This window comes from Tympanuchus pallidicinctus, unplaced genomic scaffold, assembly GCF_026119805.1.
Source record: "Tympanuchus pallidicinctus isolate F22 unplaced genomic scaffold, pur_lepc_1.0 scaffold1, whole genome shotgun sequence".
NCBI lineage: Eukaryota > Metazoa > Chordata > Aves > Galliformes > Phasianidae > Tympanuchus > Tympanuchus pallidicinctus.
The window spans coordinates 2640108-2657265 of NW_026294618.1; the positions used below are offsets into that span (position 1 = coordinate 2640108).

Genomic DNA, 17158 nt, shown 5'->3' on the forward strand with positions numbered 1-17158 from the left:
CCAAAAAAAGCTCTTGTTTCGCTTTGTGATCATCCATCGTTCCTGCCCCAGGCTAATTTCAGAAGCTTAAATACTGCTATCGCCTCTGGGCCATGAAGAGAGAAGGGCCAACCTATTGGCAATAGCTCTTTTTCGATTGCCCTTGGCAACATAAAATACAAACTACTTTGAATCAAAACATTTTTGGGGAATTAATATGATCTGAACTCTGCACGTTTTAAGAGATCTTGAGTTTGTCAAATCGCTTAGAGGTGACTGACATCCTAATGCATTAATGCCTAGCTTAGGTACAACCATCAGATCTTATTTGATTAAATAAAAAAAAGAGAGAAATAAAAATAAAAGGAAAGAAAAGAAAGGAAAGGAAAGAAAAGAAAAAAAGGAAGAAGAAGAAGGGGGGGGGTGGGGGGGGGGGGGGAAGAAAGAAAAGAACAAATCCACCCTCTTAATATCTCAAGCATCAGTCACCACAAAGTCTGCCAATAAAATCTGGGGATCGACGCTCCCCTTTCTTGCCTCTGCCTTTCATGTACTCAGTTGTGGCATCGCCTCTCATTTGAATGGCACTTGCTAAGTCTTGATCCTGTCCCCTAGCCTAATTTTAATTTTTGACATTCCAAACTACCTCTTAAAGATTCAGTCCTTAAGGGCGAGACTTGGGGAAGAGGCTGGAGTAGGAAGGTGAAGGGGGGCTGAAGGTTTTACAGCAACTCCCCTGGGGAGTCTTCTGCCCTTCCACCTTGGGCACTGACCAGTGGGCATGAAAAGAGTATTGGAGTATTGGGATGTTGCCTCGATCTCATCCTGGCACCCCGGAGTAGACAAGTTTCAAGAACAGGCGGAGGGAACGAACCTCATTGCCACCCCCTGCACTGGCAAACTGGAGCTACCAGGCCAACCTCCGCCCCCAGAAGGGCGCCTAAAGGTCCTGTGCTCCAACTCATCCTCCCTAAGCAATTCCTGACCCCGCAGCCCGCCCATGTCCGGACCTACGAGCTCCCAGCCTGACAGGCAAAGGCGGAGCTATGGGCTCTGAGTATGGTGTCCCGGACCGCAGGCAGAGCAGATCCCCTCATTGTCTTCCCTTTGTTGTCCTCTTCCTTCCCTTTTCCCGGCTCTTCTGAACCTTACAAGAGCCTCGGGACTCCCCCTAATAGCCCACCATTGTGCTCAGATCCTAATGCACTGTCATTAGCACTGTTGTCTTTTTCTCCTCTTTTCTTCTCAATACCAAGGGCCAATTTAAATCGCATTAAAATCCTAAATAGCTGGCTTAATTAATGGCTCTCGCGGCTCCAGCTGAGATAATCTCCAGCCGACTAAAACCACCGCCTTCTCCAAACCGGGCAGCGAGTTTCAGCTCTCAGAGAGTTTCGGGTCGGGGAAGAGAACGGAGGGGGCTGAGCACAGAGATCTGCCCGGACCCCGATCGCTTCTCTGGCGGCTCCCTTAGGAAAGGGTCCTGCTGGGATCAAGATCATTGGGACAACTTTGGGGAAGGGACGTGAGGATGAGTTTTGATTTGTTGGTAGTTGGTTTTTGTTGTTTTTGTTTTGTTTTTTCCTTCTGTTTTTCCTTCTCTTTTGATCTGTAAAGGGATCGTTTCCGGCTGCGGGCAGCCCATGGTACGGCTCCCATCCGCTGTGGGGGTTGTGCCGTTCTTCAATCCTGCTGAGATAGAGGTTGTGTATTATTTGTTGTTGGTTTTTTTGTTTGTTTGTTTGTTTTCCTTTGTCTTTTGCTCCACTCTGAGCTCAGGGCTTCTGTAATCTGCACAGTCCCGTCTTGGCTCTCCATAACACGCAGCACACAGAGCATCCTTCAAAGAACCCCAGTATCCTTCAGACTCAGGGCACAAGCTGTGGAGCAACACACTCATACACACACACGCTCATGAGGATCGAACTGCCAATGTACCCCTCGCACACCTCAACAGAGAACTCATCAGCTCCCTCCTACACTGCTCTCTCCCTACCCCAAGCATGGAACACCACGGACAGAGCTTTAAAGCTCTACGAGACACACGCACCCTACTAAACACACAGCCTGCTCCAGCTTGCAGACTCATGCACCCCATCCAGCAGCACACAGCTGTCTTCCCAAAGCGATTGTAAGTTCTTATGGAGGAAGAATGAAGTAGATTTCTGTTCCTCTGCCTCTAGATGCTTTATGGCTTACACCAGTGTAGCTACACTTATAGAATTGTAGTCTCTACAAAGTTAGAAAAGACCTCCAAGATCATACAGTCCAACCATTCACCTACTACCAACATTTCCCCACTAAACCATGTCCCTTAGTACAACATCTAAACTTCTTAGAGTCCTGAGTGGCTGAGAATTCAAATTATTTTGCATCTTTGCAATATTCAAAGCTGACTTCCCATTCAAATCTCCCTTATTTATATTATCGTGTTTTGCATCGTAATTCCTTGCTTCTCCCAATGTTGTCTACTTTTAAAACTCTTAATGCTCTTAGCAATCTTGAAAGTTGTAGGTGGGTAATAAGCTGGTCTTAAAAACTTCTGATCATCTCCCCAGTCCTACTGCTAGTTTGTATATATAGTATGCATACACATACATATATGTAACATACATGTATATATATGTATATAATATGTATATGTAGTATGTACATACTTTAGTATACATGTTAAATTGTTCAGTGCATGCAGGCATCTGTGTTCCCTTAGCAGGAACACTGTAGTGAGGGGTATTATGTCAGAGCTGCTCTACATGCTGCAAAGTTTATATGCATAAATGAAACAAAGAAATAGACAAAAACAAATAACTGGGGGGGAGGGATGGGAGGAAGTCTGTATGTTTTATCCTGGCACGTGTCTATGAGTTTTAGAACCTCGAGTATTTAGCTCCTGAGCTTAATCATTGGATCATTTGAGGATAATTTGGATAACACTTACAATTGCTTATAGGCCTTTGGGAGATGAATACTGGATTAAATAATGCTGAGAAACCCCTACACAGTTAACTGCATGGTTAGGTTTGCTGCTTGCTAGGGAAAAAAGGAAAAAAAAGGCTGAGGAAAGATAGGTTTCTGTGTCTTCACTTTGTAACAGACTCTAAACCTGCTAGAATTTCAGATCTGAAGTATAGTGTAAGCTGCAGACTGTCATGAACAGCACATGAAGATATAAATAATAAACTAATAAAAGGCATATTAGAAGTGTATTATTAATATTTCATGTAAGACTAATTATTAGGTACTCATGCATGCTTATGCTTAATAACAAACAGGAGCATACTCACAAATTTATCCTGAAAAGCAAAATAAACAGTATTTCTGTGCTGTTGTCATTAGTAAATTACGATGCTTCCTTCCATTACTACGTGATATTTATGAATGAGTATCTTGGGATGGGAATCTACCACTTCTTGAATGAATATGTGTCATATGGCATCTGTTACAATTAGCAGATAAGATATAATGCAGCAGAATGCAATTGAGTGTCTATAAAAAGACTGAGACCATTTTTAAAAGTTTGTATCTGAAGTGCAAAAAAATTATCCAGAAACATCAGCATCAATCTCTCATTATCAGTCTCTCATTTGCAAGAGAAAATGATAAAGCAAACAAGAATGTGGATTTGTCAATGAGAAGCTGCACAAATACTTGACTCCATGGATGTCAGGGAGAGTTACTTCTCAGCCAATGCCCAAGTGCATAACTGAATCAGAATTGATCTTCTCATTCTAGCAACCCTATTGTCCTGTTTAACTATGCGTAGGGAAACCTACAACCAAAACGGACCAAGCAATGCCCCATCCCTGGAAGCATTCAAGGCCAGGCTGGATGTGACTCTGGGCACCCTGGTCTGCTGGTTGGCAACCCTGCACATAGCACGGGGTTTGAAACTAGATGAGCATTGTGGTCCTTTTCAACCCAGGCTGTTCTATGATTCTGTGATTCTTTATTTTTCTTGAGTTAGAAGGATTCTAGTCATGTCGACAAAATTAGACTGTGTAGCTCTTTGGTTGGAGCATTTCTCTGTTGTTCTTGTTGCTGTCATCTCCACAACTCTTCATCAGTGTGTACTGGCACTTTGCAGCAACTACTTGATGGGGATACAGGAATAAGGAAGGAAAACGCTCTTCAAAATACTTGCTGCAATTATCTTTTTAAATATCACTTAGCCTACCTTTTTTATTTTTTTTTTTCATTGTACATGTAGGAAACAAAGCAAAAGTGTGCTATTCATAAAGTCAGTCAGCTACAAAAAAAAAAAGGAAAGCTGATAAAAATTAGTGTAGTTTCTCCTTCTTCCTTTTTCTCAGAACATTTGAAATTAATTTAGGTTCACTGTAGCCAAGGAAATTCAGTATAAAGCAGAAGCAGGCCTGGGGTCTTTCTCCATGTGTTGTTTCCTGCACAAAATGTAACCTTTCCTCTCCCATTCTTTCGCTTTCAAAATGACTGTATTGGATGAAATCAGCAAGAAGGTTGAGAACGAAGGGTAAAATTCTGTCTAGAAGAGGAAGTAACTGAAAACAGCTGGATAAAGCCCTGGAGATGATGGTGTGTGCCTGAAAATTTCCTTTCCTTCTTTCTATTTCCCATCTCTATCAGTTGTAAAATAGCAGATATCATGTCTTCCTCTAAATCTTGTCTTGCCGGTGCCTTTAGACCTCTGTGGCTGTAACAGCACAGCTACCACCATCTCCAGCTGTATCTAGTGCAGAATCTTGTGGTAACACATGATGTGCGACCAATATTCACTTTGGGCATATAATCACTGAAGAAATAAACAGTTGTCCTTTAAAGAGTCTTTTTACCACTCAAAGGCTCATTTCACATCACACCTACAGCAGGAAATTGTCGAGGTGACCTACTAGACAATTTTTCCAGCTCCAGTATTCTTTCTCCTTGCTTTGTATCAGGATCATTTGTGTGGGCAAACTCAGGAAGCAATGGACAGTTTTCCTTTCTTTATGTACATGGCAGGCACATTTGTTTGTCTTGATTATGTGTGGGTTGTTCTTCTGATGAATTCACAAATTCCTGTGTATCTTAGCACCAAAAGATAGCCTGTAAAGACCTCTAAAGAAATTAAAATCTACCAAGAGAAGTAGGGATCTCCGGGTTGAAACGTTTGCTTCCCAGTAGAAGTACGTTATTTAAATTTTATTTTTGAGGACATCTGTTTCTTTAGCTACTCTCAGCATTGCAGATCTCCAACACCGAGTTGTCACAAGACCATCCGAGTGATTGAGCAAGGACTGATCAACAGCACCCACAGCAGCATTTTTGTGTTGATGGGAAGGGAAAGTTTGTTGTTGTCAGTGATGTTCAGTGCAACATAAACGTACCTCTTCCTCCCCTCACTAAGCTGCGCTTGCTTAGAATATCATTCCTCCATTCTAAGAGGAAGTATGGAGGAAGGAAGAGTCTATGTGGTGTGTGTTTGAAAGGAACAGCCCTTCATATAATCATAGAATCATGGAATGGTCTGGGTTGAAAAGGACCTCAAAGATCATCTAGTTTCTACCCCCCAGCTGTGGGCAGGGTCGCCAAACACTAACCCAGGCTGCCCAGAGTTCTGTCCTACAGGAAATTTCCATTGCTCAGGAAACGAGCTCAGATCATTTCAAAAAAAGTTTGGCAGTTTCCATGAGAGAGGTTATCATATTTGTTTTGCTCATTGTGGTGTCCCAAATAACTCTGCAGATGTTTCCATTATTATGCTATTTTAATCTTAAGAGTTCTATGAAAGCTTTTGTTTATAGAACAAGTTTCTGAAGTTTTTTCAAGAGCAGCTGCATCTGTTCCCTTAATTGAACTTCTCAGCTTTTCTTTCTTTTTCTCATTATTAAATTTTCTGTATCTGTAAGGTGCTCTTTCTCTTGCATGTATCTACATGTGCTGTTGGGCTGACATCCTTACTAACATATTTTGTCCAGCTGAAGCTTCATCAGCACTGAATACACCAAGTATAGTTTAGAAAACTTTATGCCTCCTAGACTGATGGTTAATTCTTTGAAAAAGAATGACAGAGATGAGTTCCTATAATACATAGGTATTATTTTGCAGAGGTATTGGCTACTTAAATATCTCCCTGTCCCTGTTCAAGGCAGTTCATTTTTACTGTGTAACTTCGGAACTTAGAATCCAAGAATCACAGAATCACAGAATGGCCTGGGTTGAAAAGGACCACAATGACAATCAAGTTTCCACCCCCTGCTGTGTGCAGGTCACCAACCAGCAGACCAGACTGCCCAGAGCCACATCCAGCCTGGCCTTGAATGCCTGCAGGGATGGGGCATCCACAGCCTCCTTGTACAAACTGTTCCAGTATTTCATCTTTGAATGAGTTACACCTGGCCTTTCTTTTCACTTGCTGGCATCTTTGCTCGCAGTCGCTCCTTTTTCTGTTTACTATCTGATATGAAGACCAGGACCTGTGGAAAGAGAGCCTTTCCTTTAAAATTGTGCACAGTTTGCGAGCACGAAATAGCTTTGTCTGGAAAGCACCACGCCGCTCTCTGTTGTCATGTCAATGAATAATTAATATGCTGAAATAATTATATGCAACAGATTTTACCTCCTTGTAATTTACAACTTGCTCTCTGTGTTTCTGGAAAGCAAATTGCTCAGACTTGTTTTCACTTACTTTTAATCCATACTTGACTTACCTGGAATTGCTTTGTTTAAGACCATACTGAGTAATCAAAATACTCTCAAACACCACAACCTGTAAACAACCTTCTACTAAATAATAATGAGATGTGTTCCAGTAAATTCTGGTTCGGGTAGGAGCAGCTGCAGGGTAACATGTTTTTGGATTTAAGGAACAATTATTTATCTGGCATAAATGGTGCACATACTGACTTAACCTGGCAAGAAGATAACATTAATATCACACTGATTCCATTACAGTCTTGTTCGTTATAAAATTTACAGTCTTACTGAAGTAAATAAATATGTAACCATTGCTACTGTTTTCTTGGCACATACATGTAAGCGTGCATATATATATTTGTGTATCAGTGTGGCAAGAGATGCCAAACAAACAAATCTACTCAGCGTTAACACTCCTCACAAATGTACCTGGCAGACTAGAAGTTTGAAAATGTTGATGGAAAATATTGTTAGTTTTCTGCACAGCATTGCCTCAGATAAGGGGAAAAAAAGGAAAAATCTATCAGGCATGTGGTACCAGATTTCTGTATTTGAGCATCTGAACTCATAAATTGCAACTTTCAGCTCTGCAAAACTGTGCACAAGCACCCTTGATGCTTGTATTGTTTTGCTGATGCACAATTTGTCTGCATATTCTGTCTGAGAATATCTATCCTGTGGTATAATTGGAAAAGTCATAAAATAACCTGCTGTACTGAGTCAGGATCTCACCCATCTGGGATTTATACCAAGAGATGTTCTTTTCTGGTTCTGCTGTCAGCGCAAATGTTTAAATATACCATCAAGATCTGAAATTTTTGGAGAGAAATTCTGTTTGCTTTATGCAAGCAAGGAGTAGCCTGCCTTTAACAAAATTCAATCCTTGTGTTACACTCCTCTGGCTCTCCTTAAGCTAGAACTGATAAAATCACCTTGATCAGAAAAAAAGGAGAAAAACTGTTAGGATCTGGGTCTGGGTCTAACCTGAGTGATCTCTTCCCTTCCCTTCCCTTCCCTTCCCTTCCCTTCCCTTCCCTTCCCTTCCCTTCCCTTCCCTTCCCTTCCCTTCCCTTCCCTTCCCTTCCCTTCCCTTCCCTTCCCTTCCCTTCCCTTCCCTTCCCTTCCCTTCCCTTCCCTTCCCTTCCCTTCCCTTCCCTTCCCTTCCCTTCCCTTCCCTTCCCTTCCCTTCCCTTCCCTTCCCTTCCCTTCCCTTCCCTTCCCTTCCCTTCCCTTCCCTTTTACAATTTCAGAGAATGAACTAATTTTTAAGCCTGAACAAGTGAGTTCTTACATTACTAAGAATTTGAGGTGTTCACAGAAAAAAAAAAATTGAATTATAATGGTATTTTTTAAAACACTGACTTTTTTATAAAATGAATGAATGTGCACACAGTCATCCTGCCCTAAGAAGGTCTTTATATGCAGAGGACACCTGAACTCCTTGCAGTAGTGCATTGAACTAAAAATATTTTATATCACTGTTACATGCATCTGGTTCTTTTTTCTCCTCTTTCCCACACGGAAAGATGTGCATGCAGTGGTAAGATTTATTTCTTCCACAGATTTTTTTTTTAGTCAGGATGGAGAAGGCAGTTTAAAGAAGAGCATTTTGCACTTGGTGATAAAATATGTGCTAGTCCTTAAGATTTTTGCTTTGTCCTCTTGGATCAGATCCAGAAAAAGTTTTGTTTTTTTTTTTCTTTCACTGTCTCAGAAATCAGCTTTGACTTAAAAGATCCATTTTACCCAAGGAGTTATTGATCACATTTTTCACTGACAGATTTGGTGATCATTCAGCAGTTTTAGACCCAGTCCAAGTAATTGTCACTTTCAAAAGGTAAACTGTTCCAGAACTAATCTGAGATAAAGTGATGGAGCTCAATAGATTTCAATCATTAACGATATTTGAGGATTTGACCTGACTTTAGGACTATGTGAGAGTTAAAAGGCATAGAAAGCTGTTCTGTCTTCAAATTGCTGCAAGCCTATAGTGTCTTTGCATCCCTGTGATCCTAAACACTTCTATAAGAGTCAAAACAATTGCTTCTCATTGGAACCAATGTTCAAATTTTTTAACCATTTGCATTTTTTTAATCATGAGTGACACTCAAATCTTGTTCAATCATATGTTTTTACCATACCAGACATATATACCAGTCTTTCAACGACATTGTGTAATTTTTGTCGAGCATGAAATCTGATGAAGTAGCTATAATGACTTTGTATGTAAAACTTAGAGTTCCAATAGTTTGTTTTTTCTGTGCTGAAATAGGTAATCATTCATCTTTCCCAAAGCAAATGATGCAATATTGAAAACAACAGCACACTATGCCATTGATTCGCAGACTGAATCTGTCAAAACAGGGAACTTGAAGATTTCCTCACTCTAACAGTTCATTTGCACTGCAGGTGGTACCTGCGTTGTTAACCCCACCGACCTGTTCTGCTCTGTACCTGGTCGCTTGTCGCTACTCAGCTCCACTTCAAAGTACAAAGTGACCATTGCAGAGGTGAAGAGACGCCTTTCACCGCCAGAATGCCTCAACGCTTCCCTCTTAGGAGGTATTTTGAGAAGGTAAGGTGAAGGCAAGAATAACAATTACTAGGCATTGCAGTCATTTCCGTGATTTCGTTTTCCTCAAGTAAATGTTGTTCTCTCAACTTGCTTGGGTAGGTGGTCGCAATTTGGGAAAGCGGAAGGAGACTGATTAGGAAAGAAGACAATTTCTGGGGAAAATTTCAGTGAAAATAAGGAAAAATTCAGATTGCTTTTGTTTTATTTACAGAAAGCTTACATTTCCATTTTATTTTACTCTCTTAGTTCTGTTACCCATCAGAGATAGACAGGCATTGTTTGCTTTATTATAAAATGGAAAAAAAAGTTGTGTACGCAGAAAATCTCACCCGCATTGTAAATCTGACTTCTTTGAGAAGCTATATCAAAGTAAATTGTTTTACCAAGTATAAAACAGCAATAACTACACACAAAAAATCCCTAAGTCATGGAGATTTAGGGATGCATCATTCTTACATTCACTTTCTCTCTCCTTTTGAGCATGGAAAGGCTAAAGTTAGCAGAAGATGCAGTTTTTGTTTTCTTCTCATTGTAAGATGCTGAAGGAGAAGCAAGAAATTAGGTGCAGTTTTGCCTCTGACCATCCACTGACCAGAGTAGACACTTGCATAGAGTAGCAAAAAAAAGGAAGAAAGAGACAGACTGCCTCACATTACAAGTGGAAAACAAGGAGACAACTGTATTTCAGCCAGGCATATGAGAGTTGCAATGTCCCTGAGGCGTCAACTTAGATGGCATAAGCTACTTAAATGCTCTTTGATCAAAACTAGCTGGAAAGTTATTGGCTATTTCACTGCTGTCACTGAAGGCCACACTGATCCTTGTACTCATACTGAAAATCATTTTATCCAACCTGCTATATTGTAAAATACATAGCAGTCTAATAGCTATCTCAAGCCATCTTGCAGACTAAGGACCAAAATCGACATCAACAAAAATTTTCTTCTGCTATTTACTTCACCCTGAAGATGCTGTCAGCTAAGAATCACAGAAATATTCATTTTAAATACTCACACCATTGACTTCATCAATAGTATTGCAAGCTGTTGAGGATGCAAGGGCACGAGGCTGAGCATGGTGACTGTTCTCTCTTTTGTTAAAATGCTAGAATGACTCCCATTAGTTTTTGACCCAGACCAATTATCACTCTTCCAAATTACTCTGGGGTGTGATTGTCAATTTAGTCAGGGGCTGATTTTCCTAATATCCACCTTCCCTGGTGCAACTTGAGTATATTCCCCCTAATTCTATCTTAATAGATTGGATTATTCTAAGCTAGGGTCACAGTCTCATTCTGTGATAATTAAACTTTTGTGGGTAAAAGTGAAGGCGTAAGTGTAGTGCTGATTATATTATCTGATGACCAGATCATTCATTTGGAATAGGGAAGATCAAAGTTCCAGTCACTTCATTATTCAATATATTAGCACTTTAACATTAGTTGTGCACTTCCAGCTGGCTGCTAAAAGGCAGAGGTTCAATTTTCCTCAGGCCTGAACAAGAAATTGAACCTAAGTCTGATGCATAAGTGGATGAGCTTGAAATGCTTCTCAGGCACTGCAGAAAAACAGGTATGGGATGCACCAGCAACCATTCTATGACAACAAAGTGATGTAAGCATCTGGGATAGGGGTACAGTTAGCCAAAAATGACTGGGATTTTAGCCTTAACATTTTCTATTGTCTCATCCCTATTCTTAGTAAGTGCTGGCCTTCATAGACTACATTCTTTAGCACTCAGATCTCTATATCAGTCACAGGGATAGCTAAAGCTGGGTTCCACATTGACTTCTGTATTTGAGTAGATGTCTGGCTTCTTTTTTTAGCCAGGTAGAAGAAATTGGCAAAGATTCCTGATCCCAGACTTCTGTGGCTAGGTCAGGTATAACCGACAATGCTGTCAATATTTGTATTCAGTCTTTGCAATCCCAGGTACAGTGCCCAAATCAGGGCCGTGGGTCCCACTAGGTTGAAAGCTGTCTGAAGATCTGATGCCCCTGTGACAGGCATTAAAATACTTAACTTTTAAAAGATAAACCTGAAAAACTCACACAGTGTGAGTACGTAGTGAACAACACAACTCTGACAGATTTCCCATCAATGTAATCAGAGCTAGCATTACTCCACACATTTGCCAATAAGGTGCATACCATTTGTAGGTGAAGAAAGAACACAGTAAATATGAGTTTCTCTCTCCTGACAGAGCAAAATCTAAGAACGGAGGACGTTGCCTGAGAGAAAAATTAGACAGACTGGGACTGAATTTACCTGCAGGAAGAAGAAAAGCAGCAAATGTCACACTCCTGACTTCCTTGGTAGAAGGTAGAGTTTATAATTCTGCAATATAGTATAACTGTAATTTAAATGTCTTGTATTAAAACATGTTTCATCCACTGTGTCAAATATCATAATCTGTATTCTGTACAAAGAGGAGAACTGACTTGCCCAAAGCCACAGACAGAACCAGAGGCAACATGGAAGTTTGCTCTGAGATGTCTTGGCTCCCAGCAATTTGTTTGGTCATGAAGTTTCCTCAGCATTGATCTGCGCTTTTTGTACTGGGAGCTGACTTACTAATCGATGATCCAAGTGCTCATGTGAGAGAGATGAATGTCTTATACCAGCTCTGCAAGTAGGTTTGTTTATCCTTCTTGTGAATTTCCTGGAGCTGATTCAAAGACGTGATATTTTTACTCCCATAAGAAGCATATTATTCAGACAACCCTTTTCCTCCCATACACAAATGAACAAAATCTTTTTTTTCTCTCTTTTTCTTTTTTTTTTTTTTTTCCCCAGATAAATTATAGACAGACCCAGGAGATATTTTCTTGGCTTTTGTTTGTTGTTTAAATACCATTCACCAAATACTGACGGGGTCTTCGAACATTCAGCTGGGAGAGGCAGGTTCAAACCCCTCAGGCAAAGGGAGGAAACTCTCCCTGAATCTCTTCTACTCCGGGTGAATCCACTAAATACTCAGTTTGTTGTCTGGCTGCAAGGAGCAGCTCTGGGAATTTCAGATCCCTCTTCCTTGATGTGGAGAGCACTCAGCTCATCCTAAAGGTCACCACCTTCCAGGATTATAACCTGAAAAGTCCATACAGATCTAGGCAAGTAGAATGAGGTCTCAGCATGTATTACCACAGAATCACAGAACTACTGAGAGGCTGAGACTGCAAGGGACCTCTGGTGATCTTCTAATTCAACCCTTCTGCTCAAAGCAGTGTCAAACTGGGAAGGTTGCTTAGGACCTTGTCTAGTCAAGATTTTGAATATCTGCAAGAATGGAGACTCCACAAGACAGAAAAAAATACTGAATCCACATCCAGGGAGATTTTTTTCAGAATCTAAGAGAAGATCTGAGATCTCCATGGGCCACTGAGCACATAAAAAAAACAGAAAGGCTGTTCAGAAATATAGATATGTTGATATTACACTTTTCTGTAATAAAGACGTAATTAAGCTGCAGTCTTATGAAAGATACCAGTATAGGAGAGTAAGAGCTGAGTCCTCAGTGACTCTTGGGTCTTAGCAGGGAAGAATAAAAAGAGTTATGTAGCCAGTTACTCACTCATTAGAAGAAGTGGAAAGGGAGGAAATCTTTCAATTGCTGGCCAGCAATTGATGGTAATGTATTTTTACTGTAAATCACAGTTAGATCCCTTTTTTCCCAGGGATAAAAATAAGTTTTCTTCCCTGCCTTTTGCTCATAGCCAATTTCAAACCTATTCTTGATTCTGAGCTATTGCTTCTGTTCTTGTACTGTTCTACTGTGAGATTCTGAGTCCTAAAGATTTATACTGAGGAGACAGATTTCACTTTGACACTGTCCATCTTGCTTCAATATGCTAAGCATCAATGCTATCAAGTGGAATTTTTGGGAAAGATACTGCCATGTATGTTCATGTTCTAACAGAAATCAATTTGAAGCTCATTTTCTGTGCAAATAACCTTTGGTCAAAATCTGCCGTATGGTTGAATTCTATGTGGGATAAGATATCCTCCCTCCGTCAATGTAGATGTCACTTCCAAGATGCCATAATTTGGGGCTGGATGAGGCAGAAATGGAAACACATAAGCTCACTACAGTTTTTAGAGGTCATGAAATAAACAGCATTGGCTTTCAGTGTGTGATGTAAATGCAGAAATTGACATCATAATTTTTCAGCCTTATTGATTCCCCAGATACCAGGTGGACAGTGTGGATTTCTCATATAGATTCAGGACTGTGTCGTTCTTGATTAGGGTAGATGGTTTTAAGATTCTTTAACTAAAACTGATTAGGTTTTCATAGTCCTCACTGTATTGCTGGCATTGATATCCAACAGGGTAAGAATGTGCTTGACCTCCTGAGTACCAAGTAGAGCTAAAAAGAGGCAAAGCTAGCTGTATGGTTACTGCATATATTGTCCAAAGACATCTCAAAAGCCTCTGACAGAACTAAGACTCCTCTTTGTCTAAAATAAAATAAAATCACTGTAATCTGGGGAAATCTAAGTTCATCAGAGATTTCTAGGCTGTGGTGGCCATCTGAAGATCCAGGTTTTATGAAAACTATTCTGTTTTTCATTTTGTTTTTAAATTTTCCTTTCCACAAATCTGCTTCTCTTTTGGTTCAGAGTGGCTGATGGCTATTTGGTGTTGCTGCTGCATTGATCAGGTTGCACCTTTATTGTCCTTGGCAAGAAATTCTGGGCTCAAAGTATAAACAGCTTGACAAAACAAATCTGTTCTCTATGTTGTCATCCAAATAGATCAGCACAATGTGTGGAAAGGAAGACTGGGAGACAGAACATAGCATTGCAGCAGTGGAATTGGGCAAAGCTTTGTGCAACCTGTATGTCGGGAATGCCCTCTAGTGCCTAAGTTAGATGAAGGGAAAGGCCATTTTTCCAACCAGCTCTTAAACTAACAGACAAATAAACATGTTAAAAATCCTACACTTTAGCCAGTGCAATAAAGGCTTCTCCATTAAGCATAAGCGTTGCTTAGGCTAAGCATTACTGCTAGCTCAAGGGAGTCAAAAGTATCCCCAGTGAGAATAAGGAAGGATGTGAGAAGATGGGAAATATCCCCATCTGCTTGGACAGGTCATTCATAAGGCAGAGACAGCATAAATGTGGCTGCAGATGCAGATAAAGAAATACATGAATGGATTTTAAAACAACAGAATTTCATACAAATGTCATAAAAAATATTTATGACAAAATCTGGAATTCTTTTCACGACTAATCTAACTGAAACACTACATTCACTCAATACAGAATTGACTACGTTTATCATCCAGGGACCAAAACTCTTGAGAAAAATAGGTCACTGCTTACTTTTTTCACCCTACCAGCAACTGCCACACTTCTCCTCCATCAGCCTTTGTTTTAATATCCTTCCATTTGTAATTCTCATCCTCCAAATTGAAAAAAAATCTGTTCACTCCACCTTCTGCTTGTCCCTCCTCCCCCTTGGGTAGCATCTCTGCTATCTGCAGGAGCTGAAGCTGAAGAGAGAACAGGAGGTTCAGATGCCAAATGTCCCTCTCCTGGGACACTTCTTCTTGCCTTCACTCTGCATTGGAGCATCTCTCAGTCTTGCCAGACCCAGGAGAGGCTCCCGCTGCTCCTTGCACCTGCCTGCAGAAGCCTGTCAAGGTACGCAGGCTGGTCCCTCTGCTGAGGCTTTCCAGAGCTGTCTCTGCCAATTAATCTTTGGTAACTGTCCTTTTCCATCATGCAAAGCTCTCTGGTCAATTGTCAAATTACAAAATTATATGTACAAAGCTGTGGGCTGGATTTAAGTAGAAAAAGCCACTGATCCTCAGCACCCATTCTTTGTCTCTATGGAAGGAAAGTGATTGAGATATTGCACAGAGAAATATGATTTTAGGTTGAAACAAAGCAATTTGTTGTAACTGCCAGGAATTCTAGGGGTTTCTACCTCCTTCCTGACATAAGTAATAGCAAAGCAGAGTAAAGCAAAGCATAGAATCATAGAATCATAGAATCGTAGAATCAGAGAACCAGAGAACCAGAGAATCAGAGAATCAGAGAATCAGAGAATCAGAGAATGGCCTGGGTTGAAAAGGACGACAATGCTCATCAACCCCCTGATATATGCAGGATCGCCAACTAGCAGACCAGGCTGCCCAGAGCCACATCCAGCCTGGCCTTGAATGCCTGCAGGGATGCTTCCAAACCTAAGGTGAAAGCAGAGAAATTGCTTCGTTCACATTTTCAGCATTTCCACTTTCTCCCCTGTAGTGAATGTTTATCAAAATTTTGATGTAGAAATGGAAAGAATGCATTCCACGACATTTTGTGCAAACCACTTTCCACAGACTTATTTTTTTTACTGCGGATTAATGCAAGAGACTTCCATTCACTGAGATTGAACATGCACGTTTATGAACAGAAGTACATCACAACCCACTTCTAACCCACTTCTAAATACCCCGTTATTTAGTTCAAGTTCAAAAATGACATATTGCCTTGACTGTGAAGTATGATGAATCATGTTCAGTACATTGTTTCCATGTCTGGATTTGTAGTTTTATCTGGAATTTTACGTTGTAATTTAGAATGCTGATTCCATACGTCGCATGGAAGTATGTGCTTATATGTGAAGTTAAATAGTGTTATAATTTACATTCATAATCTACATCAGTTTTCTCTTTCCACTAAGAAAAATAACATTTAAAAATCTTTAAACTATTTGCGGACTTATTTTGTTCACACAATCACTTCTGCAGCCAAATTTTTTTTCCTACCTATGTGCACCGCTGATGCGTAAATCCTTTACAGTTCCTTTTTGCTCTTGACTGTTTCTCTTTACATGCTACAGCAGCCAAGTTACAGTCACAATCTCAGCTACCGACACAAAGGGCAAGTCCTATAATTTTATATAATTTTCTAATATTATCCAATCACTTATGTATTTTCAACTCTAGTAAATTACATACACCATCTCTGGAAGAATTTGTCTTAATGGCAGGTCATGTTTTCTTTTCCTTCTTTTTTGACGTTATGTGAAAATATTCAAATTTCAGTTGGTTTACTGCTGAACATGTTAAATAAATGCTGACATTTTATCACATAAAATTTGGTTTTCTTGAAGAAAGCAAGTTTTTCTTTCCAATGGCTTTGCTGACTACATTCTATGTGTCATTAGTTGAGTCTAACTTGTATCAAAATAGAGCTGTCTGGAGAATGGCAATTCTACCTGATGACAGCTTCAAAGGGTTTGATTTTTGTCTTCTTTCTACACTGACATGAAAACAAACCTGTCAAGTGTTTTAATGGAGTTTTGCTGAAAAGCAAAATCCGATTTTGCACTTAATTGTGCTTCTGCTGTTGATTTAGTCCTTAAGCATTTATTTAAGGGACAGAAACGGAGTAATAAAACAGAAATTTTGATGCCCTTCAATAAAAGTTTAGAAGTTACGGCTGAAATTTTTACCCTTTCTCACTTATGGTGAACTGAAGGATGGATGTCTTAGAAACAAGTCAGGTTGTATTATATGCCACTTCATTCTGACTCACTGTTAAAATCCGTCTTATTTTCACTGAAAATTGTTTGGCTTCAGAAAAGTTTCCAGAATATGTAAGCCAAGTAGAAACAATTTGTCTTTCCAACCCAGAGTTGGTTGCTAACTTCTTATTCTTCTCAGAGATACTGAAAATCTATGAGTTATTTTCAACTTTTGCATATAAAATCATTTACATCTGAGAAGGTAGTTGTTGACTGGTGTCAGCAAACAAGTTGCCTGGAAGTATTACATGTATTGGTATCCGAGTCCAGTTAAGTCAAATATACACATAATCAAGTATTTCCTTATGAAAACAATATTTATATTTTTTTGGTAAAGCTCCTATAAAATCTCCAATGATAGAATGGAACATCATAAACCTTAAAAAGGTGGAGAATAGTGATCAATGCCTGTGGTCCATTATACCTCGTGCTG

The 17158-nt window shown here is 40.0% G+C and overlaps 1 protein-coding gene across 1 annotated transcript in view; it reads left to right on the forward strand.

The window, feature by feature from the left end:
* TFAP2D (transcription factor AP-2 delta) overlaps positions 1-17158 on the forward strand; it is a 45376-nt gene that overhangs the window by 5059 nt on the left and 23159 nt on the right. The window contains exons 3-4 of the mRNA XM_052699773.1: positions 9040-9205; positions 11408-11526. Of these exons, the coding sequence (XP_052555733.1) occupies positions 9040-9205; positions 11408-11526 (285 nt within the window). The remainder of the gene's footprint in view (positions 1-9039; positions 9206-11407; positions 11527-17158) is intronic.